At 35.6% G+C, this 19,832-nt stretch overlaps 2 protein-coding genes across 9 annotated transcripts in view; one reads left to right on the forward strand and one right to left on the reverse strand.

The window, feature by feature from the left end:
• Positions 1 to 918: 918 nt before the first annotated feature.
• Positions 919 to 15,930, reverse strand: LOC110447139 (ubiquitin-protein ligase E3A-like). Of its 2 annotated transcripts, none has more exons than XM_021492612.1 (11): positions 15,763 to 15,930; positions 13,557 to 13,607; positions 12,528 to 12,928; positions 10,927 to 12,131; positions 10,352 to 10,496; positions 8,099 to 8,304; positions 7,777 to 7,944; positions 7,368 to 7,523; positions 6,688 to 6,761; positions 6,189 to 6,332; positions 919 to 4,514 (listed from the first exon to the last, which is right to left on the reverse strand). In XM_021492612.1, the coding sequence occupies exons 1-11, from the start codon at positions 15,810 to 15,812 to the stop codon at positions 4,394 to 4,396; spliced, it is 2,721 nt and encodes a 906-aa protein (XP_021348287.1). In that variant the 5' UTR covers positions 15,813 to 15,930; the 3' UTR covers positions 919 to 4,393. The 2 variants fall into 2 exon arrangements, with proteins under 2 accessions (XP_021348287.1, XP_021348289.1); XM_021492614.1 differs by lacking the exon at positions 919 to 4,514 and adding an exon at positions 4,527 to 4,772.
• Positions 15,931 to 16,119: 189 nt separating this feature from the next.
• LOC110447140 (NF-X1-type zinc finger protein NFXL1-like) overlaps positions 16,120 to 19,832 on the forward strand; it is a 26,221-nt gene continuing 22,508 nt past the window's right edge. For 6 of the 7 annotated variants that reach the window (XR_002462561.1, XR_002462564.1, XR_002462565.1 and 3 more), the window contains exons 1-2: positions 16,120 to 16,210; positions 18,459 to 18,639. Coding sequence is in view for 2 of the 7 variants with exons in the window: in XM_021492615.1 (XP_021348290.1) it covers positions 18,468 to 18,639 (172 nt within the window). In the remaining 5 variants the exon portion in view is untranslated. Of the gene's footprint in view, positions 16,211 to 16,320; positions 16,370 to 18,458; positions 18,640 to 19,832 lie in introns of those variants that run through there. The other variant, XM_021492616.1, reaches the window with a different exon arrangement.

The following is a 19,832-nucleotide window of genomic DNA, read 5'->3' on the forward strand; positions in this document are numbered from 1 at the left end:
GATGCTTCCAGTCAAATTTAGTTAAATTCCAATCAGTGGTTAAGAATAAGTCGTTTGAAGAAATTATTGACGTACGGACGAAGAACGCCACGGTGAGCTAATAAATTAGAATACAGCTGCGATTAGAAAATTAATTATACTATTAACGATCTACCAGTAATCAATAGTTATATGAATCATTTATGGGCAGAAGGGGTCAGTAACAAATTCTTTTCTCCTGGTACGAAATATGGGCAAAGAGAAATTAAGCCTACTGGGGTAAGCAAATAAATATTTTCCAGATTTATTAATGTATAATATATAGATACATTCCTTCAGCTTAAATGGGTTTACTCCTTTCATCATATCCCAGAAATATTTGAAATTTATATAGCATTTTCTTTCATTTTAATATAAGACTGCGTCAGAAAGCTTTGATGCATGTCAATTTGGCATTGGCATATATTGCCCCAGCTCTTGTTTAACTTAAGAAACATCCACAAAACTATAATGAATATGTTTAATTCGTTTCTAATTATGATTGCCATGGTAACCAGTTTAAAGTGTAGAAATGGCTTTTAATTGATTTTCTTCCAGATATCTAATTTGTACAGAATTGGTGTAAGAGTCAAGTATATTTATTACACAATAGAGAAAGTTTCTGGTCTCCTCAACCAAGCCTATTTAGCTTTGCTTTGTCTGGGGAATCAGAAACATGCTATGTTCCTCAAAGCCATACTTTAACTGTTTGAGATAGTCCCTGGACAAAGTGAAGCAGAGATGGACTGAGCAACAGAGTGTGAACCTATTACCCCTTCTGGTTGTACCAGTAGACTTTTTGTCAGGAAATGGCACGCAAGCAACAGTAGCAAATGAAAGGAAACAAACAAATGCCATTGTCATGTGCAAGTCAACGAGCAAAATAATCTACAAACACAGTTCAGTTTTGATAAAATTTAATTTGTAAATGTCTGTTTTTAACACATTTGTACTGTAGGAAGGACACCAGGTCAGTGTCTGCTATATCAGTGTATACAGGTATTATCCACACCTGTCATTAACCAGGTGACTTTAACATGTTGTAGGTGTGTAACATTAATTCTTTCCAAGTTAATTATTTCCCACATAATTTACTTTATCTGTTTATTTCAATCACAGAGGTGCATAGTAACACAGTATCAATACCTAAACTGACCATAAAAGATACATTTTGTTTGTTTTATGGTGAATCTGGTGTTATTTCCATGTAATACTACTTAAACCAATAACTACAGCCACTGAAACAAACAAAAGCTTTGATATTGTACAAAATTTATGTTTCATGCAGATTCCCCTCAATGAAAAATTGCCCTGATCACATGATATAAACATATTGCAGAAATTATGTAATACAACACAAACTAGTTATTACAATATGGATACCAACTGAGCAGACAACATACTTAACTTGGAATTATCGACATAGCTAAGAACAGGATAAATTATAATTATTCTTCATATTACATGAAATGGAACTTCACATGCACATCCAATTCTGATATGAACTGTTTGGCAAAGTTACAGCCCAAATGACTGTTTGGCATAGTACAGTCACAGTGATCACATCTCCAAACAGGAACTAAACAAACATACATGTATACTGATAGCACTATAGCGTATTTGCAGGCATACACATACTTTGATCATAAGATTATAGGGATTTATTCAAACATCTAACTTATTAGTACAGCTGTTTTTGATATCTTCTGTGGGGAAAAAACATTTCTTTTCAAGCAAACATGTAAAACCTAACTTAGTCTTTTTCATTAGGTTATATATTTGTAAAATGTATCTTGTTTACAAACCAATCTGTATTGGAATCTGGAGGGGCTGCCATCAACACTTCAAAAAGAGACAGATACCACCCAACCATCCCGGTTCATATCACTTAGCTTGCATAAATGACAAGAACAGAAAATTGTTTGATACCAGCAAGATTGCATAAATGACAAGCACAGAAACCACTTGCTGTTAGTTTTTAATAGCTTGCAAAGATGACAACTACAGAAAACCACTTGCTGTTCCTTAGCTTTCAAAGATGACAACTACAGAAAATCACTTGCTGTTCCTTAGCTTTCAAAGATGACAATGACAGAAAAACACTTGCTGTTCCTTAGCTTGCAAAGATGACAATGACAGAAAACCACTTGCTGTTCCTTAGCTTGCAAAGATGACAACTACAGAAAACCACTTGCTGTTCCTTAGCTTTCAAAGATGACAATGACAGAAAACCACTTGCTTTTCCTTAGCTTTCAAAGATGACAATGACAGAAAACCCCTTGCTGTTCCTTAGCTTTCAAAGATGACAATGACAGAAAACCCCTTGCTGTTCCTTAGCTTTCAAAGATGACAACTACAGAAAATCACTTGCTGTTCCTTAGCTTTCAAAGATGACAATGACAGAAAACCACTTGCTGTTCCTTAGCTTGCAAAGATGACAAGTACAGAAAACAACTTGCTGTTCCTTAGCTTGCAAAGATGACAACTACAGAAAACCACTTGCTGTTCCTTAGCTTGCAAAGATGACAATCACAGCAACCGACTTCCTGTCACTTAACTTGCAAGGTGACCAAGAATCAGAACCACTTGCTAATTCTTCGCATGTAAAGATGACAAGTACATCAAACCACTGCTCTCACTTAGCTTGCATAAAAAAGTTCTTAGAACCATTTTCTCTCACCTGAGTTGCAAAGATGGCAAGCACAGTACAACAAACGTATTTGCTATCACTTAACTTGCAAAGATAAGAAAGTAACAGACAACCAAAGGACTTGATATCATCAGAAGAAAGAAAGCCATCATGTTGTAGCAACAAACTACCCAGTACATGTAGTTGTTCACACATTAGTATAGAAGCAGACAAGATGAGCACTATATACAGTAAGTAATTAATACTTAATACATTGTATGTCTTTTTATATCCATGTTTCCTGAAAAATCCTTTAAATATGCATGGACTAGTAATTTAAATCTATGGCGAAACAAGCACATATTTCCTTGATAGGATCTGTCCTCATTGTTAATTATATTAAACAATGCTTTAATGAACTTCAGAATAAATATGAATAACATTTTCCATTACAGAAATACTTTTTTTTTTAAATCAGTCTTTGATGCTGAATCAAATTGATTGTAATTTACAAATGTAACATCCATTTTTTCAATAATAAATACCTACCATGCTTTGTCCTGGTCTCTGTTTAACAAAGTAACCATTACAATCAGCAGCATTAATCTACTACACTGCTCTAAAATGTTCCTATCCAGTCCTACCTACAACAAACTGGATTGGAGAATAATAACTACTTATTGATCAAACTTCATCACAGATATTTTTCCTTCACTTTACAGATGCCGTATATCCATTTTTGAACTATGGGTGACAAAAACGAAGGTGTCGACAGTATTACTGGGAGGAAGCCATATCTCCCAAGTCTAGACATGCAGAATGTAGTAAACTGTCTAGGAACCTGCACAGGCAGAGCTCAATCTTTCTACTGGTGAGACTAGAAAGCTATAGTAAGTGTATGAAGGACCATAAACTAGGAATTACCAATATACGGCCCAGCAGAGAGGTATTATACCACAACATTTTCCATTGATTTAACACAAACTGATTTTCCTTAAATAAAACTGTTGATCAGTACCTTATCTTTACCAAATACGATACTGGATTTTCTTTTAAAGACTGTTACCCTGCACAGGAGTGTGCAATTTCAATAGCAGCCAGCAGCCCGATTTAAAAAAAATCACTAGCCTGCTGTCTTTCCATTGTAAATATTGAAAATTTTCACTAGCTCCAACATAAAATCTTCTAACCCCAGTCATCAGGCTTGACATAAAATCTTCTAACTCCAGGTGTCAGGCTTGTGGAACTCACCACCCCTGCTGCAGTCAGTATTTATCAAAGATATTAAACATGATAATTCAGATTCATTAAATTAAATTTCAATGAGAAAAAAGACAAACAAGAAAGGAATCAGAATCTAACTGAAAATAAAGTATGATTGAAAACAGGGCAGAAAAGTGTTAAACAGAAATCTAAGTTTTTGAATAACTTATATGGGAAAAAGAATAGACAAATCTAGTGTAGCTGGGAGTGATGGGTATGGCTTGAAGGGTTCCGATAAAGAGATGACACACCAGTATAAAACCTGCTGAACAACAATTACAGATCTCTGGACAAATTATACAAAAACACATCACAATGGGTTTGCCCAACACAAATACTGCCTAATTCAGCAGTTAAAATGTGAATAATGTTCATCACATATCAAATACACAGTACAGGGAATTTCTTCGGGTGAGCTTAACATTGTCAGTAACCATCACAAGCTTCAAAGCAATCATATTCCTCTGGAGTTGTAATTCCTCCTTAAAGCATTCCGAATCCCTTGGAGTAGTTGATGGCCTTCAGTAGTCTCTCATTGAGTTTTTCCTTTGAGGAATAGTCCGGTAACAGTAGTACATTGAAGCAGGTGTGTGCTGTCGGCAGCCTACATACAGGGAGAGACAAAGTATTGAAGTATAAAACATGTAAACCATACAATTAACTACAGACACTAGATACTGAGGAATAGTCCGGTAACAGTAGTACATTGAAGCAGGTGTGTGCTGTCGACAGCCTACATACAGGGAGAGACAAAGTACTGAAGTATAAAACATGTAAACCATACAATTAACTACAGACACTAGATACTGAGGAATAGTCCAGTAACAGTAGTACATTGAAGCAGGTGTGTGCTGTCGGCAGCCTACATACAGGGAGAGACAAAGTTCTGAAGTATAAAACACGACAAGCAGGGCATGGGCTCCCACTCCATTTGGAGATACAATTTATAAAACAATGACATGCTTTTGAAATCAATGACAGAATTTATTTATAATCATTCAATTAGTTGCTAATACAAGATATAAATTTGTCACCAATAGCAATGCATGGTATAGTACTACAATATCATTTGCCTAAAATATCTTTATTGCTTAAAATGTATGAACTGAAAATGAACTTGAATGAAATATTAACTACCACAGCAATCTCAAGTCTGTTAAAATGAGGGCCCGAATGCCTCAAATTCTGATACGCAAGCTTTGTAAAACATGTATAGAACTTGATTTTATGGTTGAAACATGACATATGTTTTATCATCTGAAACACACACATTTAAATGACATAAGTGTAGCCCTAAAAAAAGTGCAAAACAGACCTGAAGTAGTTTGTTGACCAAATTATGTTTCCACTTGGGTTTATTTAAAACATAGTGATTTATTGTTTCTTATTTACAGCCAAAATCACTAACAGTAACTCTAGATTTGTATACAAGTGAATGGGAGTGGACCATATTGCAGTGCGTGATTCTGTTTAGAAATAAGCTGCTTTTCAGCATTACACTAATATTAATATTGTTGTTCATAAGTATTTAAACAGAGATGACTTACTTCCAGTGTTTTGTTGTTGAGAGATCAACATATGTTCTCTATCATGTTAATATATGAAGTGTTTATTAATAACTGTTTAATTTGCTAAACATTAACAGTATTTGTTGTTGTTGATTATTATTGTTTGATTACAGAATTTACCAATAACCTGGTTCCTCAGTCAGAAGATTTTTGAGTCACCAGTTACTAAATTTCAACCAGTGTGACAATCCTAGTTATAACTCTAAGCATACCAAAGACTAATTTTGAAGACTATTGAGGTTAACGAAACGAAAGGTTCCCATATTTAACTCACAATTGATAATTAGTATAACAAATCTCCTGGAGTTCATCTAAAACATTATGTGCTAGTGTTGTTATTTATTTAAAGTCAGTATTGATTGCAATCAAGATCACAAACATAAACTGTAGATTCTTGTACAAGTGGCAGGGTTGCCAAAGGAGTCCAGTGTGGGAGATCTCCCTCCACTGGGTTTTCTTAAGTGTGAGACTTTTGACGGCGTCGCGGCGTTACGTCGTTTCATGTGTTGAGATAACATTTACCTATGTATCAAACAAATCCTGGCTTTCTCTGACTAATATAACATCTGCATTGTTGATCTTTTTACTTCTAAGTTTTATAATGCTCAAGTTTCTAACTCATTTGTATTGCAATGGATATAATCTATCAACATATTTCATATTGGATCACAGTACTAAGAGCAACCTGCAATAAAACTTCAAAATCCTACCTATCCGAGTCTGGCCCGTTGCGGGCGATTATGAGTTTGAGTTTGGAGAGGCCTCCTACGGGAACACGGTCGGTCCCTGTGGTGAACTGGACCAGCTTTCTTTTCTGTTCATCCGAGAAGCTATGGACAACTTCCCAGAAATGTCTGAAATAAGACAAAAAATAGGTTATCATGTAAAAAATAAAGGAAATATTAGAGAGAAACCTAAGTTTGCTTTGCTTTAACTGTAGAGTTTTTCTTGTGATACAATACATGTGTATATTTCAATTGTTATTTACTGGTATCAATTTATTTACACTAAAACAATCAAATACCAATCTATGGACAATTCAAATAATAAAACAAAATTCAAGCTTCTTCAAATTTGATTGACGAAACGCCCCGGGACGGTAAGATATAAAGAATTCAACTTCTATTAAAAATAAAATTAGCCAGAGAATCATGTTAAGTTAAATACACATGAAATCTCTCCAGGAGCAGCAGCTTTCAGTAGTCTTACTTGATTGTGGTCGAGTCAACAGTAAATCCTCCATCATAGTCAGTAGCCTCCTCCAGTTCATGGAAGTCAAATTGCTACAAGAGAAAGGCAGACACTTGATATAAAGCTATTCACTCCTTCATCCTAATATTTATTTCTGGACTATTCCAATGAGAATGAAAATGATAGTTATTTGATCTCCTTTCAAAACGATGATTGACATGTCTCAACCTTGCTTTGAAAATATATGCAATTTTTTATTTATGAGAGGATATCAAAAGCCGATTCTAAACACCAAATTTGACATGCTAAATGCATTATCAGATGGTATGTACTGAATACAGCTTTTATACTCAAAACCGTCTATCTGTTGTCACAAGCAACAACGCTATGATGATAGTAAAGGAAATTCTCAGCCTAACATCGCTTACAAGATTAATTACGAAAACAAATTTGGTGTTGGCCTGAACTTCTCAACTAACCAAAGGCTTTGCATACAATAGCACACCTTAAAACTACCCTTTAATTGCAAAAGCTGCAGATCTAGTTGTGGCAGCTACACTTTCACCATGAAACATTCAAATTGGCAAGTAAAATTAACCCAATTATAGCCCTAAATGTCTTGGCCAATCAGAGGCCACTGTAGCCATCTTGAAGTTTAATGCAGATAAAGGAATGTCTTTACTTATGTGAACACCTACCTTACTACCACAAATCAGCAGCTCTATCTCCTCTGGCAGGAACAGTATTCTCAATGGACTTTCATTCGTCACCATATGAAATCCCCTTTTAAAGGCATGGAATTGTTTCTCAATGCCTTTGTTCAGGATGAAGTCAGTGTACAAATCAGCAAATTCCTGGGAAAAAATGCAAAAAAGATAGCTATTACCAGTTTAGCATTCTCATAAAGTGAAAATACAATATTCTATTAGATTAAAAACACACCTACTAATATATAACATGACTATGTCTTCATACATTAATATCAGCTACATTTGAATAGTCACAGCATCGTACAACTTTATCAGTAGCTAACTGCTCATTGGGAATTGTCTAGAACAAAGCATTACTTGGACAGCCATATGGCTTATTTTTCTGTATGACACCTACCTGCTTATTTTCTTGACAAACCATGATGTTTGCACCATTCTCCTTCAAGTCATGAGTTAACGCACTCCCAAACACATCTTTATAGTCAATGCGGAAGGACTGGGGGAAAACATCTTCAAAATCTTCCTTTTGATATTCTAGCATCTGCTTCAGACTGCTGGCCATTGTCTGAGTAACAACCACAAAGTGTGACATTTGTCAAAACAAAATCCAGCAAAAGATCAAATATAAAAAAATATATCACAATTTCCGTTATTTTTTCAGTAGAATCTTGAACAATTTTTATTGAAGTATACATTTAAAATGCCTGAACATTACTTACAGGATCAATGTCCTTCAGGTCTGCCCACATGCCCTTCTTGCCCATTAGTTTTCGGTAGACAACTGGTGGGAAGTGGACATCCACGATTGTGTTGTTGTAGATGGCAAGACCAAGCATTATGCCAATAAGTGTGAACTGACCATCATTTTCAAACGATGTAGGGTTAAACCAAAAGAAGTGCGTGTCTTCGTTGTAAGTAAACATCCCTGCAGCAAAAAAATGAACAAAATCAAATTTGCTCTATGATTATTTAGTAACGTTTAAGTGTTATGTTATCTCTTTGTATTTTAAAACTGTCAGAATGACATGAAAGTCAACATATCATTCCGTATAATCCTTTTCCGATAAATCATTGACCAAGCGTCAACGGATATATTTCCACCTGTCAATCAAAATGGTAAACAATGACCAGGTGTAAATACATACACACTACGCTGTTCAGGTAGCCTTGCCAACATATGAAATTAATAAGAAAGCATGTCGCAAATATAAAGTTAGCGTTGACCGACACCTCAAATATGGGGAGATATGTGCACCGACACGTCACCTGGCAAGGACAGAACAGGTAATTGAAATATAATGATGTTGTTTACACAACAATATGTTTCAGAAAATACAAAATCTTTTGTACGGATAAATCTTTAACTAGTTATGAAATACACTTTTCCAAGAAGTTTTCTAATCGTCTGCAAATCCGACTGAATCGCTCATCGATATCGGCAGAGTGTGTACTCTTAAAGGCAGTCACTCAAACAGGTCTGATGAGGACCGCCAACAGCGGAATTCGCAAGACATCAGCAATTCTCCTTTGAAAAGAAAAGATCGTAATATATTTGGCTGTTTGAACCTGTTAATATTTATTTTTCAAACTCAAACTTTTATCATTATCGGTTCAATGCACATGGGTGTCACCTTGTAAATTCCTGCTGGTTAATAGTATCACGCGACCTTGACTCTTTGCGGAACTCAAACTTGCTAACTTCGCCAATTTACCCATGTCGTATTGACACATTCCTACTGTCAAGATTGAAGAGTGCAGCATGTTTTTACTCAAGAACGACATTTTAAGCAAAGAGTGATAAATGCGATGCAATTCTTTATCATGTTTCCTGATACGTGGTATTTATCAATTCACAACATCACGTCCGGAAAGGTGGGGCCTACTTTACTTGAGTTTATTTATCCGATTCAATCGTATAATATGACTAAAATTGGCAATGCAATCGGGGGTTATTCAACGAAATTTAGCAGTGTATTGCTGCGAGCATATTTCAAAACATTTCCAAAAATCCTCGAGAAATGGTCGTGACCAAGGACTGGTTTTGGATTCTTCTTGAGTATTATCGTGTACAGCCCTTTCTAGACATTTCATTTTTCCTTAAAAAAGTGTACACTATACGCAAATACTAATGGTAGTCTTTGGTCAGACATAAAATACAATTAGTAGCAATTTATAATACGACAGTTTATCCCTTTGGGAACCTCAAAGGTGCCTGATTCATACTCGGAACATCTTTGGGTTATATGTAATTCCTGTATAAATTTGGAACGCCTGTAGGTTTTATGCTATTCCTGTTTAAAAAAGAAATTGATATCTAGGAGTTATCCAAGAGCTTGTAATTAGCGCCTGGTATATTTCAACAGAAGCATACACTTAACAGCCCAAGACAACAGAGGGCAAAAACCGTGGACTGAAACTTAAATTTATAGTCCCCACTGGGGTTCCCCCAGGGGTGACTAAAAATATGTTTGAACTATTCAGAGGTACTCTAAAATATCATCAGTTATATTAGAGTAAAGCTAGAAAGGCAAGTGAAAGGGTGTATAGATAAAGTATGCAATAATCATTAAACACGTTGATACATATACATTGAATTGAACATTACCCCCAAAACTTAAGTCTAACTAAAGTCTGTCTAAAAGTTATATTCACACTGTTAATATACAGATAATGCACAATACAGTGGTAATGATTTTCACAATTACCTTCACAACTTTTAACAATTATGAAGAGCTGAGATAAGCTTCTGAACGAATAGTACCTCTTTTTAATATGATATGTCACAAATATCTACATAGAAACCTTTTTAATACAAAGATGGGGTTGAAAACCTTTAAATTACTAATTTAGTAATTATAAAATAAAACCATCACGAAACAACTTGAGAACTACATATACAGACAATCTAATTAGGGGTCAAGATGATTATTTACCATACATCCTGTGTAACCAGCCTGTTTGTGGTAACTTACCAAAATCTGGGTTAAAGAGCTCCTCTATAACAAGCTGAAAGAACTCTTTGGACACTCCTCCTTCGTCCAGACCTTGTTCACCCTCAAACTCTACAATGAGCTGTTTTTTCAAGTCCTGTGGATTGTCCATAGCAGTCATTTCCAGCTGTTAAAAATACATGTATTATCAACACAGGAAAGATATTGAAAATTAGAACAATATATTACTTTTTAAAGTCTTAATGATATGTAAAAAATTGTATCAAAAATTATATATATGGATAACATTTGACTGCTTCAGTTTCTTTCTTACTGAGGACTTAATTTTGACAATAAACATAGCAAATGTAGGCAAAAATACTGAAAAGTAATTTCATTGTCAATGAAAAAATATCAATCCAGAAACCATCTTCAAATATTTCATGTTATTCTAGATAACTTATTTCAAATTATACAAATTATGTCTGGTTGCAATTTTGAACTTTTTGAGCCAATATTATGACATTTTTATTTTCCAGTTCATGTAAAAATACTCTTCTACTAATTTTCTTATTCTAAGTGGAAATAGCTTGTTTTTCAATACCACTGATACTCACAGCAACTAAAGCATCATCTATGAGATGGTCTCTCCTGACTCTGAGCCGAAGAAAGGGTGTAGGTGGAATTCCAAATAAAACAGTTTGCTGAATAGAAGTCCTTCTCTCGTTATACATTCTCACTCGGTTGTCAAAATTCATGCACTTTTGCTTTGATGCGGTTGTCAATATAAAACAATGATTCATGAAGGAAAACTTGGATTCATTTTCTAATTTGTATTTGTAGTCGATTTCCAAGTCTACATACTCATTCAGTATTTCATTTACAAAGTCTTCATATGCTATCAAAGGCAGCCTAGAATCCAAGGGTGACACTCCCAGTTCTTGACCTAATGAATCCTCTTTGGGTTGCCGAGACTCCTTGGGTTCGTTGCTGAATGCACCTTGAAGTTGGAACATATCCTGTAATGTCTTTTCATTTTGAGACTTTTCCTCTTCCACAGAATCCTGAGAGTCTCTATCGCTTCCATAAATGCTGGCATAGAAAAGAATTTTCATGACTTTGGTAGCACTGGTGATACCGTCATCGTCATTAATGTAGTAGCCCCCGCCCCACCTAGCCTCACTTTGAACAATTCTCATGGTTATGAGCTGGTGCAGGGCCTGTGCCATCTCATGCAGACGGTCAGCACCAAACTTGGACCAAACTTTGGCCAATCGGGCCTGACCATGAAGTGAAAGTTGGCCCATAGCTTTGCAGAATTGGGGAAATGCTCCTTCAATGAATTCAGCACTGGACATAAAAGGAATTTCCATCACAATAATAAAGATGTTGATATAGTGTGGGTTCCTGTCCATGACCTTGTGATGTTTTAAGTCCATTTCTACTGAGCGGGCTAGGGACATTAGAGCATTTATCAGTGCACCCTTTACAGGGGTGTCCTGGATCTCCATCAGAGCAGCATAGGCCCTGCGTAATGAAGGAATGTCAATGGATAACTCATCCTCCTCTGTATCCTCCTTGGATTCATCAATCACCATTTTCTCTTGACCCGCAAGAGAATCTTCTTTGTCATCTGTGTCCTTGTCTACATCCCTTTCTTTTGGCACACTCGTTTCTTTGGTTTTACGAAAGCTGAGTAATAGTGAGTCTGTGTTATTGTAGGTAGAACCTATCAATCTCACTAATTTTGACCAGCTGTTTTTTTCTTTACACTCTGCTATAAGTTGAACTAAAATCTCCTCTGTAAAGAATTTTGTTTCTACTGCAAAGTAAGAAACACATTTCATTTTATCTTCAATTAAAAATTATTTTTTTGTGTTGCAAAAATAGACATCACACTTTAAATATCATCAGGTTTGTTGTCACTTATTCATATTTATATTATAAACAATTGAAGGCTAACCTAAATAAACACAGCTTATGTGAATACATGATTCAAAAAGAATTTCACATCATACATAGAGTATAATAAGTTTTAAATCTATGTTATAAATTATGGCTTTTAGATATTCTGGTCATTATATCCTATGCAGCCAAACTTGATCATCATTAGAACAAAATGAAAATTTGATACCAAGTACAAATCTTCAACAAAGATACAACCCTTGTCAACATCCTATTTTAAAGAGTGCTTCAACCTTGATGTCAAGTTACCTACCGGGTGATAGGGCTTCCTTCTCTGGTGTAGAAGAGCTACTACCTGGTGATAATTTTCTGAACATAGTTAAGGGGAGACTATTCATACTGGCTGAGGGCCCAGGTAGAAGCAGTGCTGTAGCAGACGTGACCTCTGGGAGGGGCGCCATACCACGGCTGCTACTGGGGCTAGGCTCACAATCTTCTGGCATCTTGGCTACTTTACTTGGCTGTAGTTCACACAAAGTGGCTTTACCCTTAAACATTTCCACTGCCTGGACGGCCAGTTCATTCCGACTACGTTCCCTAAATGTGAACTTTGAGGAGGACGCACAACACCTATTTTCGCATCCTTCATTTCCACAGCCATCTGTCAGCTGGTAATAATATTTTTCAATCAGCTGTTTTGCTAAAGCCCGCTTCCTGTAAATACAGAAAATGAAATTGTAACTGGGTTATATTAAACACGATATATTCACTGAATAATGTATCACTTTCTACAAAACTGACACCACTATATATCTTACATATTATTATCAGTGCATATACAATCTTTTGTTAAGAACAGGCATTGGTAATCCAACATATACAACATGCAAGGGTATACAATCCCACCAGTCCAAAGCCCAGGGCTAGTATACATTTTATGTTGAGGCTTGTGAAAATTTTCAGTATATACAGGGATTCAAAACACAGCTTAAAACATAAGAACTGACCCATTTCAAATTGACATACGACCATATTTCCCCCTACTTTGTCAAGATCAATTTTGTTCAGTCTAAATTTGAAATTTATAATCTTTCCAATTTGCATCTAGTGTATTGTTCAATTTATCAGATAAAAAAAAAAACAATTTTGTAAGAAGCTCTACATACTTGTTCACCTTGATTTTAGTAGTGTATCTGTTACAATGTACTGGTTTAGGTACCATATTGAGTTTACAACCTACAGTTATAGGTAAAACCTAGTCTGAACCTAGGTTGAAGGTGTTCGTGCACATGACAAGTTCAACCCGTCCCTATAACATCATATACAATATAATGCTACTCACATTCCGTCGCCAGTTGCTGGTCGGTTGGATGATAATGAGGATGGGGCCTTACTGAAATACAAAGAAGTATACTGTTACTGATGCAAAAAAATATCATACATAGATATTATCAGTCAATCTCACCGTACATTTAATTTGGTTTCTCGTCTTTTAGTTTACAAATGAAATATATACTGTATGCAATAATTTTCCCAATCCTCACATCCTTAACACCAAGCTGTCCCAATAACCCACTTTTAATTACTCCCTGAATATTATATAGGTCAAATATCATACTTATTTTATTCTCTTTTATGGAGTTATGCACACACCGATTCAGAAGAAGCTTTGGACTAAAGTTTGCATGAAGTATTATAAGTATTATCAACTTATACACCGACAGACTTTTGCTAAGGTATCTCTGATTATTTGTCTATAACACATATGTACAACATTAAATGGCATTATTAAGGAAAATTAAAAAAAAAACTTCTGGAAACATGATGTTATTTCAATAACACAAATTTAAGTCCATCATCAATGTATACACAAGGTAAACATTCTTACACAATTTGGTTGCTGTTTTATTCTGTAACAGCTAGGAGTTAGCGAAATGCATAGCCAGATCAGGATTTTAACTCTGGGCCCTCCAAACTGAACAGATGCTCTACCAATAATTAATTGAGCTACCTGCATTGCAGCTGGTCATCAACAATCAACCCAGTCCAGTTCTATTACAGTTGATTATTTCCCTGTTATTTTTGAAGATATTTCTTTAAATGTTCCAACTAGTAGTTTTTTCTTGACGTGTCCATCAAACAGGTCCAGTACACTCTGCCGATTGAGCTCAATGTAGCTGTAAAGACCTATAATAGCTCTATTGACCTATGTGAAATAGGTCTTTTGAGCTATTTTCATGTGATTTTCTTTTTGAAGTAAAATGAACAAAGTCGCTTTTAAAAGAAGATTTTATCATGATCATTACGTTGATAACAAAAGAAATTAAATATAAGTATTGTTTTTAAAAAATAACGATGTAAAAATTCGAAAATTTTACATTTATGAAAAATGAAAATAAACATATTTAGAAAGTATACTTTTTGTAGTCAACATTACCATAAACCTTAATTTTCTAAGCGACTTTGCTTTGATTTAATGGAAATTGAAATCCGAGAAATTATAGCTCAATTATAATTTATAGGTGAATATAGCTATATACAGGTCCAGTACACTCTGCTGATTGAGCTATATAGCTGTAAAGACCTATAATAGCTCTATTGACCTATCTGAAATAGGTCTTTTGAGCTATTTTCAAGTGATTTTCTTTTTTAAGGAAAACGAAACAAAGTCGCATTTAAAAGAAGATTGTATCATTAGGTTGATAACAAAAGACATTAAATATAAGTATTGTTTTTAAAAAATAATGATGTAAAAAAATTGGAAATTTTACATTTATGAAAAATGAAAATAAACATCTAACTGTATGCTCTTTGTAGTCAACATTACCATAAACCTTATTGTTTTATGCGACTTTGCTTTAATTTAATGAAATTTGAAATCTGAGAAAATATAGCTCAATACAGCGATAATTTATAGGTGTATATAGCTATATAGCTCAATCGGCAGAGTGTACTGGACCTGATATAAGTCTTTATAGCTACAGTATATAGCTCAATCGAGTGTGCTGGACCTGTCAAATGAACACAAATGTGTTTTTGAAAGTATTAAACTCTTAACTGACTTAATGACATCATAACAACTTGTCCAGACCCCAGTTCTTTCTATAGGTCTCAAGGGGATTTTTATGTGTAAACATTAATTGTTTCTTTGACAAAATAATGATATGGTCTGGGCAAATGTCAAAAGTTACTATAAACCTTTTTTTCATGTCCACGGCTTTTGTGTACTGAGAAACAGCAGCTGAGAAAACAGCGCAATAGTTTGAAAATTTTAGCATGACATGCAGTTTTTCATTTCTACATTATGACATTTTTCTTTCTGGGTTGACTGATGTAAACAATTAACATATGATCGAGTTTTTCATGCGTCATACAGTTCACCGAAATGGATATACTAATGTTTATTAAATGATTTACTAACCAGCTAACTACGCTTCATTCAGTTCATATTCCCCGACCCCATATTCCCTTCATCATCATTTTATGACACATTATGAATCGAAACAAGAAATATATGCATACAACTATTACAAACGTTCACAATGTACCTCGCGGTTGGATTTCCGCTCTGTTCTTCGTTATCCTCGTTAGAGTTCATACGAATGATTTATGTTATTTTCTTATGAAACCCATATACCCAAACTACGCAGTTAAATCTTTACAAAACCAAATCGCAGAAACCCTGAACCCCTTCATCGAACCTTCGCCATTTTGACTTTCACAAACGCGATGTTACGAGAAGTTCTTTTTTAATATTATTGCTTGTTGACATAATTTATTGGCTTATTTCATAAAAGATAAATTGAAAAGAATTCCTCAATTAGATATATATTTAAATATGACATATAACCAATTTAATATATTATCATTAATTTTCCCATCAACCACTATTCAATATGTCAGCTTCCTTGTAACAGGAAGTGAGTGTTTTGTGGCAAAAGGGAAAATAGTTCATCGGATCGTGAAATGGAATTAATTAACGTTTGCTCAAAATAGGTACTTAGATACACATATTTTAAATATCTCTTCCATATGTCCTATATTGGTTTGAATTTGATGCAAATATGTCCGCGCAACTTAGCCATATTTGCGGCTGATGACACCGGTCTCCTCTCCGAGTCTGATGATGGCTGTGATGGGCCATTATCATATGGGGTGCGGCGTTATGCTTGTAGTCTGAAATAGAATATAGCATACTTTTCAAAAGAAAAGATCAATAAGTGATACTCTTATACTATTCCAGATATGTTTGTTGAGATTGATGGTTTCACATGATCTCTGACACTGTAGACTTGCACAAGTCCCTAGATGCAGATACATACATTCTATTTATTGTTAAATTAATGTCATTTGATCATGACTGGAGGTTGCTCTGTATGTTGTTTCTTCCACCCCTTAATGACTCTTGTCAATGTTAACGTTGGATGTCCTATTTTGAATATCCAGTAATTACTGTTACATTTGGTGCCCTATGCTAAAAAGGGTGGTAGAGATAGGTAAAATATTCTTTGAAGAAGACAGATATGTAGTGGAAATAGATTTGGGTGTCACCAGTGATTGGTTTGTTTGAGCATCCGTTTTGTGGTTAGAGGTCTTGGGTTCATATCCCTGTCTGGCCTTTGAACTTCCTTGTAACAGGTGTAACTATTATATTGTAGCAGAAGTGGACTTGGTCGATCATCAGTGACCAGGTTGCTCAATTGGTAGACCTTCTGTGTAAAGTTAAGAGGGTCCTACAGTCAAACCCCCGGTCTGGCCATGCATTTCCCACTCGTATTACATTTGGTGCCTGTGACCAAACCTTATTTCAAGTACTAGGTGAATCGTTGACAAGTGGAGTAAATAGCAATGTCTTTGGTGGCAAAGCTTAGAAAAAGGAAGGAGGAATGAAGCAGAACTAGACTGGAGCGATCATTGGCAACCTCGGAGGTTGCTCAATTGGTAGAGCATCTGTAGAAAGCAGCTATAAAGCTAGTACTTTACCAGGATAACATACCCCCCATCTAAGAAATATCTCACCCCAAATGTTTTCATGAGTAACAGTGATACTTGTGGAGCAAGGCTGAGTATTTTTGCCAAAGTCTCTTTGTTTGTGCTAGTGTAAAAGAGGTCATTATTTTTTCAATGCTCCTGTTAGGGGTTGAACATGGAATCTCTGGTTTACTTTTCTGACATTCTACTGAAGTACTACCGGTCTCTTCAATAAATAAAATAAATAAATGTACAGCATTTGATATAGCACCCTATCTAGCTAGAATAAGCCACTCTAAAGTGCTTTACAGTACATAGATAATAGATATACAATTCATAAAATCAATATAATTAATATATATACATTTATACATTAATCCATACATTAATCCATAAACAATTATGAGGAATTTGCAGGAACTGCCTTACCAGGCTGCGGTGGCCAAGTGGTTAAGGCGTCTGACATTCTGCTACCACTAGCCCTCCAACACCGGGTCGCGTTTCCAGGCCTACATGGGGCAGTCGCCAGGTACTGGCCGCAGGTCGGTGGTTTTTCTATGGGAACTCTGGCTTTCCTCCACCACCAAAATCTAACATGTCCTTAAATGACCATAGCTGTTAATAGGACATAAAACTCAAAAACAAACCTTATCAGGCGCTTACTACTAGTCCTATGCCCCCTGGCTAATATCTCCCTATGTGTGTATTCCTGCATGTGTGCTGGAGGTGTATTGTGTTCCATTTGTTGTGGGACTGCCTGGACTGTGCTTCCAACGGTTTCTTTTGGTAGTGCCACCTCACTTGAATGCTACACCACAGATACTGCAACACCCTACCCAGACCATTTTGTATTCCACCTGGGTGGTTGGAGTTGACTTGTGTGAGCAGGAGAAAAGAAAAACTTTCTTTGAATATCCCATGCATACTACGACTTCCGGAATCGAACCCTGGCCACCTGAGAGGAAGGCAGGAGTGTTAACTACTTGGCCAATCTGCCCATTTTGCCAATCTTAAGATACAAATATGATAAGTTTGGGAACTGGATAAGTGTTGGAGCTGGCTTTAATATTTATGGGTTTTTTTGTTTTTTACTTTAATCAATAAAAAGTGTCTCGGAATTTGTGTTTTTATGCAAATATCAGGATTAATTCATTTTCTATTATTTGAAGAGTACTGAAGAATATATTACTCTCTGAACTTTAGATTTATGAGGTAAAAATGCACCATGTTTGTTTGATGTTATCTACATATCACTTCATATTGCTTATTTCAGGTGACAGATATGTCTGAAGTCCCAGCATATTTGAGGGGTAGAGGGAGAGGAAGAGGTAATGCTCCTGCTCCTGATGGTAAAGGGTGGGGCTCCCAACTTTGGGGCGGTGACAACACTGGCAACAACAAGATCAAAGGCTTCGGACAGAGACACAGTGATACAGCCTCTAATGGACTTCAAGGTAATGGAGGATCATGATTTAATTTAAAAAATGATGAAGTTATTTAGACAAAGAATCGTTTTATTGAGTAGAGGGAAGTCAAGTAAAGATATGGAGGAGAATGGAACCTATTTTCAGGACCCTAAAAAAGTCCTAGTACTATCAGGGAGTATTTTGTTTTGTTTAAACCAGTCTCGGTCAGTCGTGAGGTTTAGAGTGTTTGAAAACATGTAAACACCTGATGTGCTGGTAGATATGAGGTTTGACCACCAGCGTTAGAGGTAGCTTGTATCAAATCTCATAATGGGTCTGAAAACAATTTCATAAATATTCTTTACCTGACATCAATCCCATAGTTAAATTCATTCATTGTCCATATAAGATTTAATGTTATGAGTTTGTAGTTGGAAAAAAAAAAAAAAAAAAAGAGATAAAAAATTCAGTTGGGGAGGTATTTCAGAAAGTCACCAGTGTCCTTAAAAAATCATGTACGGCACATGTAGCATATTCAACAACTATGACAGTGTATATGTAAGTTTGTAGCATATAAATCAAATAAAGATAGTGTCAGTTTGTCAATTTTTTGTTGTAGTTGAAATTGATATTAAAATTACAGACAATATGATTAGTTGGTTAATTTTCCTGTTGGTTTGTCTTGATAGAGACCATATCGTGTAAGAGGAGAAAAAAAGGTTGTGTCACTACTAGCTTGGGTAAACACATTGGTAATGTAGACTTTTTAGGTCACCTGAGCTTTAGCTCAAGTGACCTATTGCTATCCGTTTTCGTCCGTCGTCGTCCGTCGTCCGTCGTCCGTTAACATTTTACATTTCAAACTTAAAGTCAAGTTCTGCTGGGCCGATTGAACTGAAAGTTGGTAGGAATGATCGCCTCATGGTCCTGACAAAGTGTTGTTATTTTTCGGGTCGATCAGAAATCCAATATGGCCGCCACGGCCGCCATTTTGAAAACCTATTTCAAACTTAAAGTCAAGTTCTGCTGGACCGATTGAACTGAAAGTTGGTAGGAATGATCGCCTCATGGTCCTGACAAAGTGTTGTTATTTTTCGGGTCGATCAGAAATCCAATATGGCCGCCACGGCCGCCATTTTGAAAACCTATTTCAAACTTAAAGTCAAGTTCTGCTGGACCGATTGAACTGAAAGTTGGTAGGAATGATCGCCTCATGGTCCTGACAAAGTGTTGTTATTTTT

Source organism: Mizuhopecten yessoensis, unplaced genomic scaffold (genome assembly GCF_002113885.1).
Source record: "Mizuhopecten yessoensis strain PY_sf001 unplaced genomic scaffold, ASM211388v2 scaffold3229, whole genome shotgun sequence".
Lineage (NCBI taxonomy): Eukaryota > Metazoa > Mollusca > Bivalvia > Pectinida > Pectinidae > Mizuhopecten > Mizuhopecten yessoensis.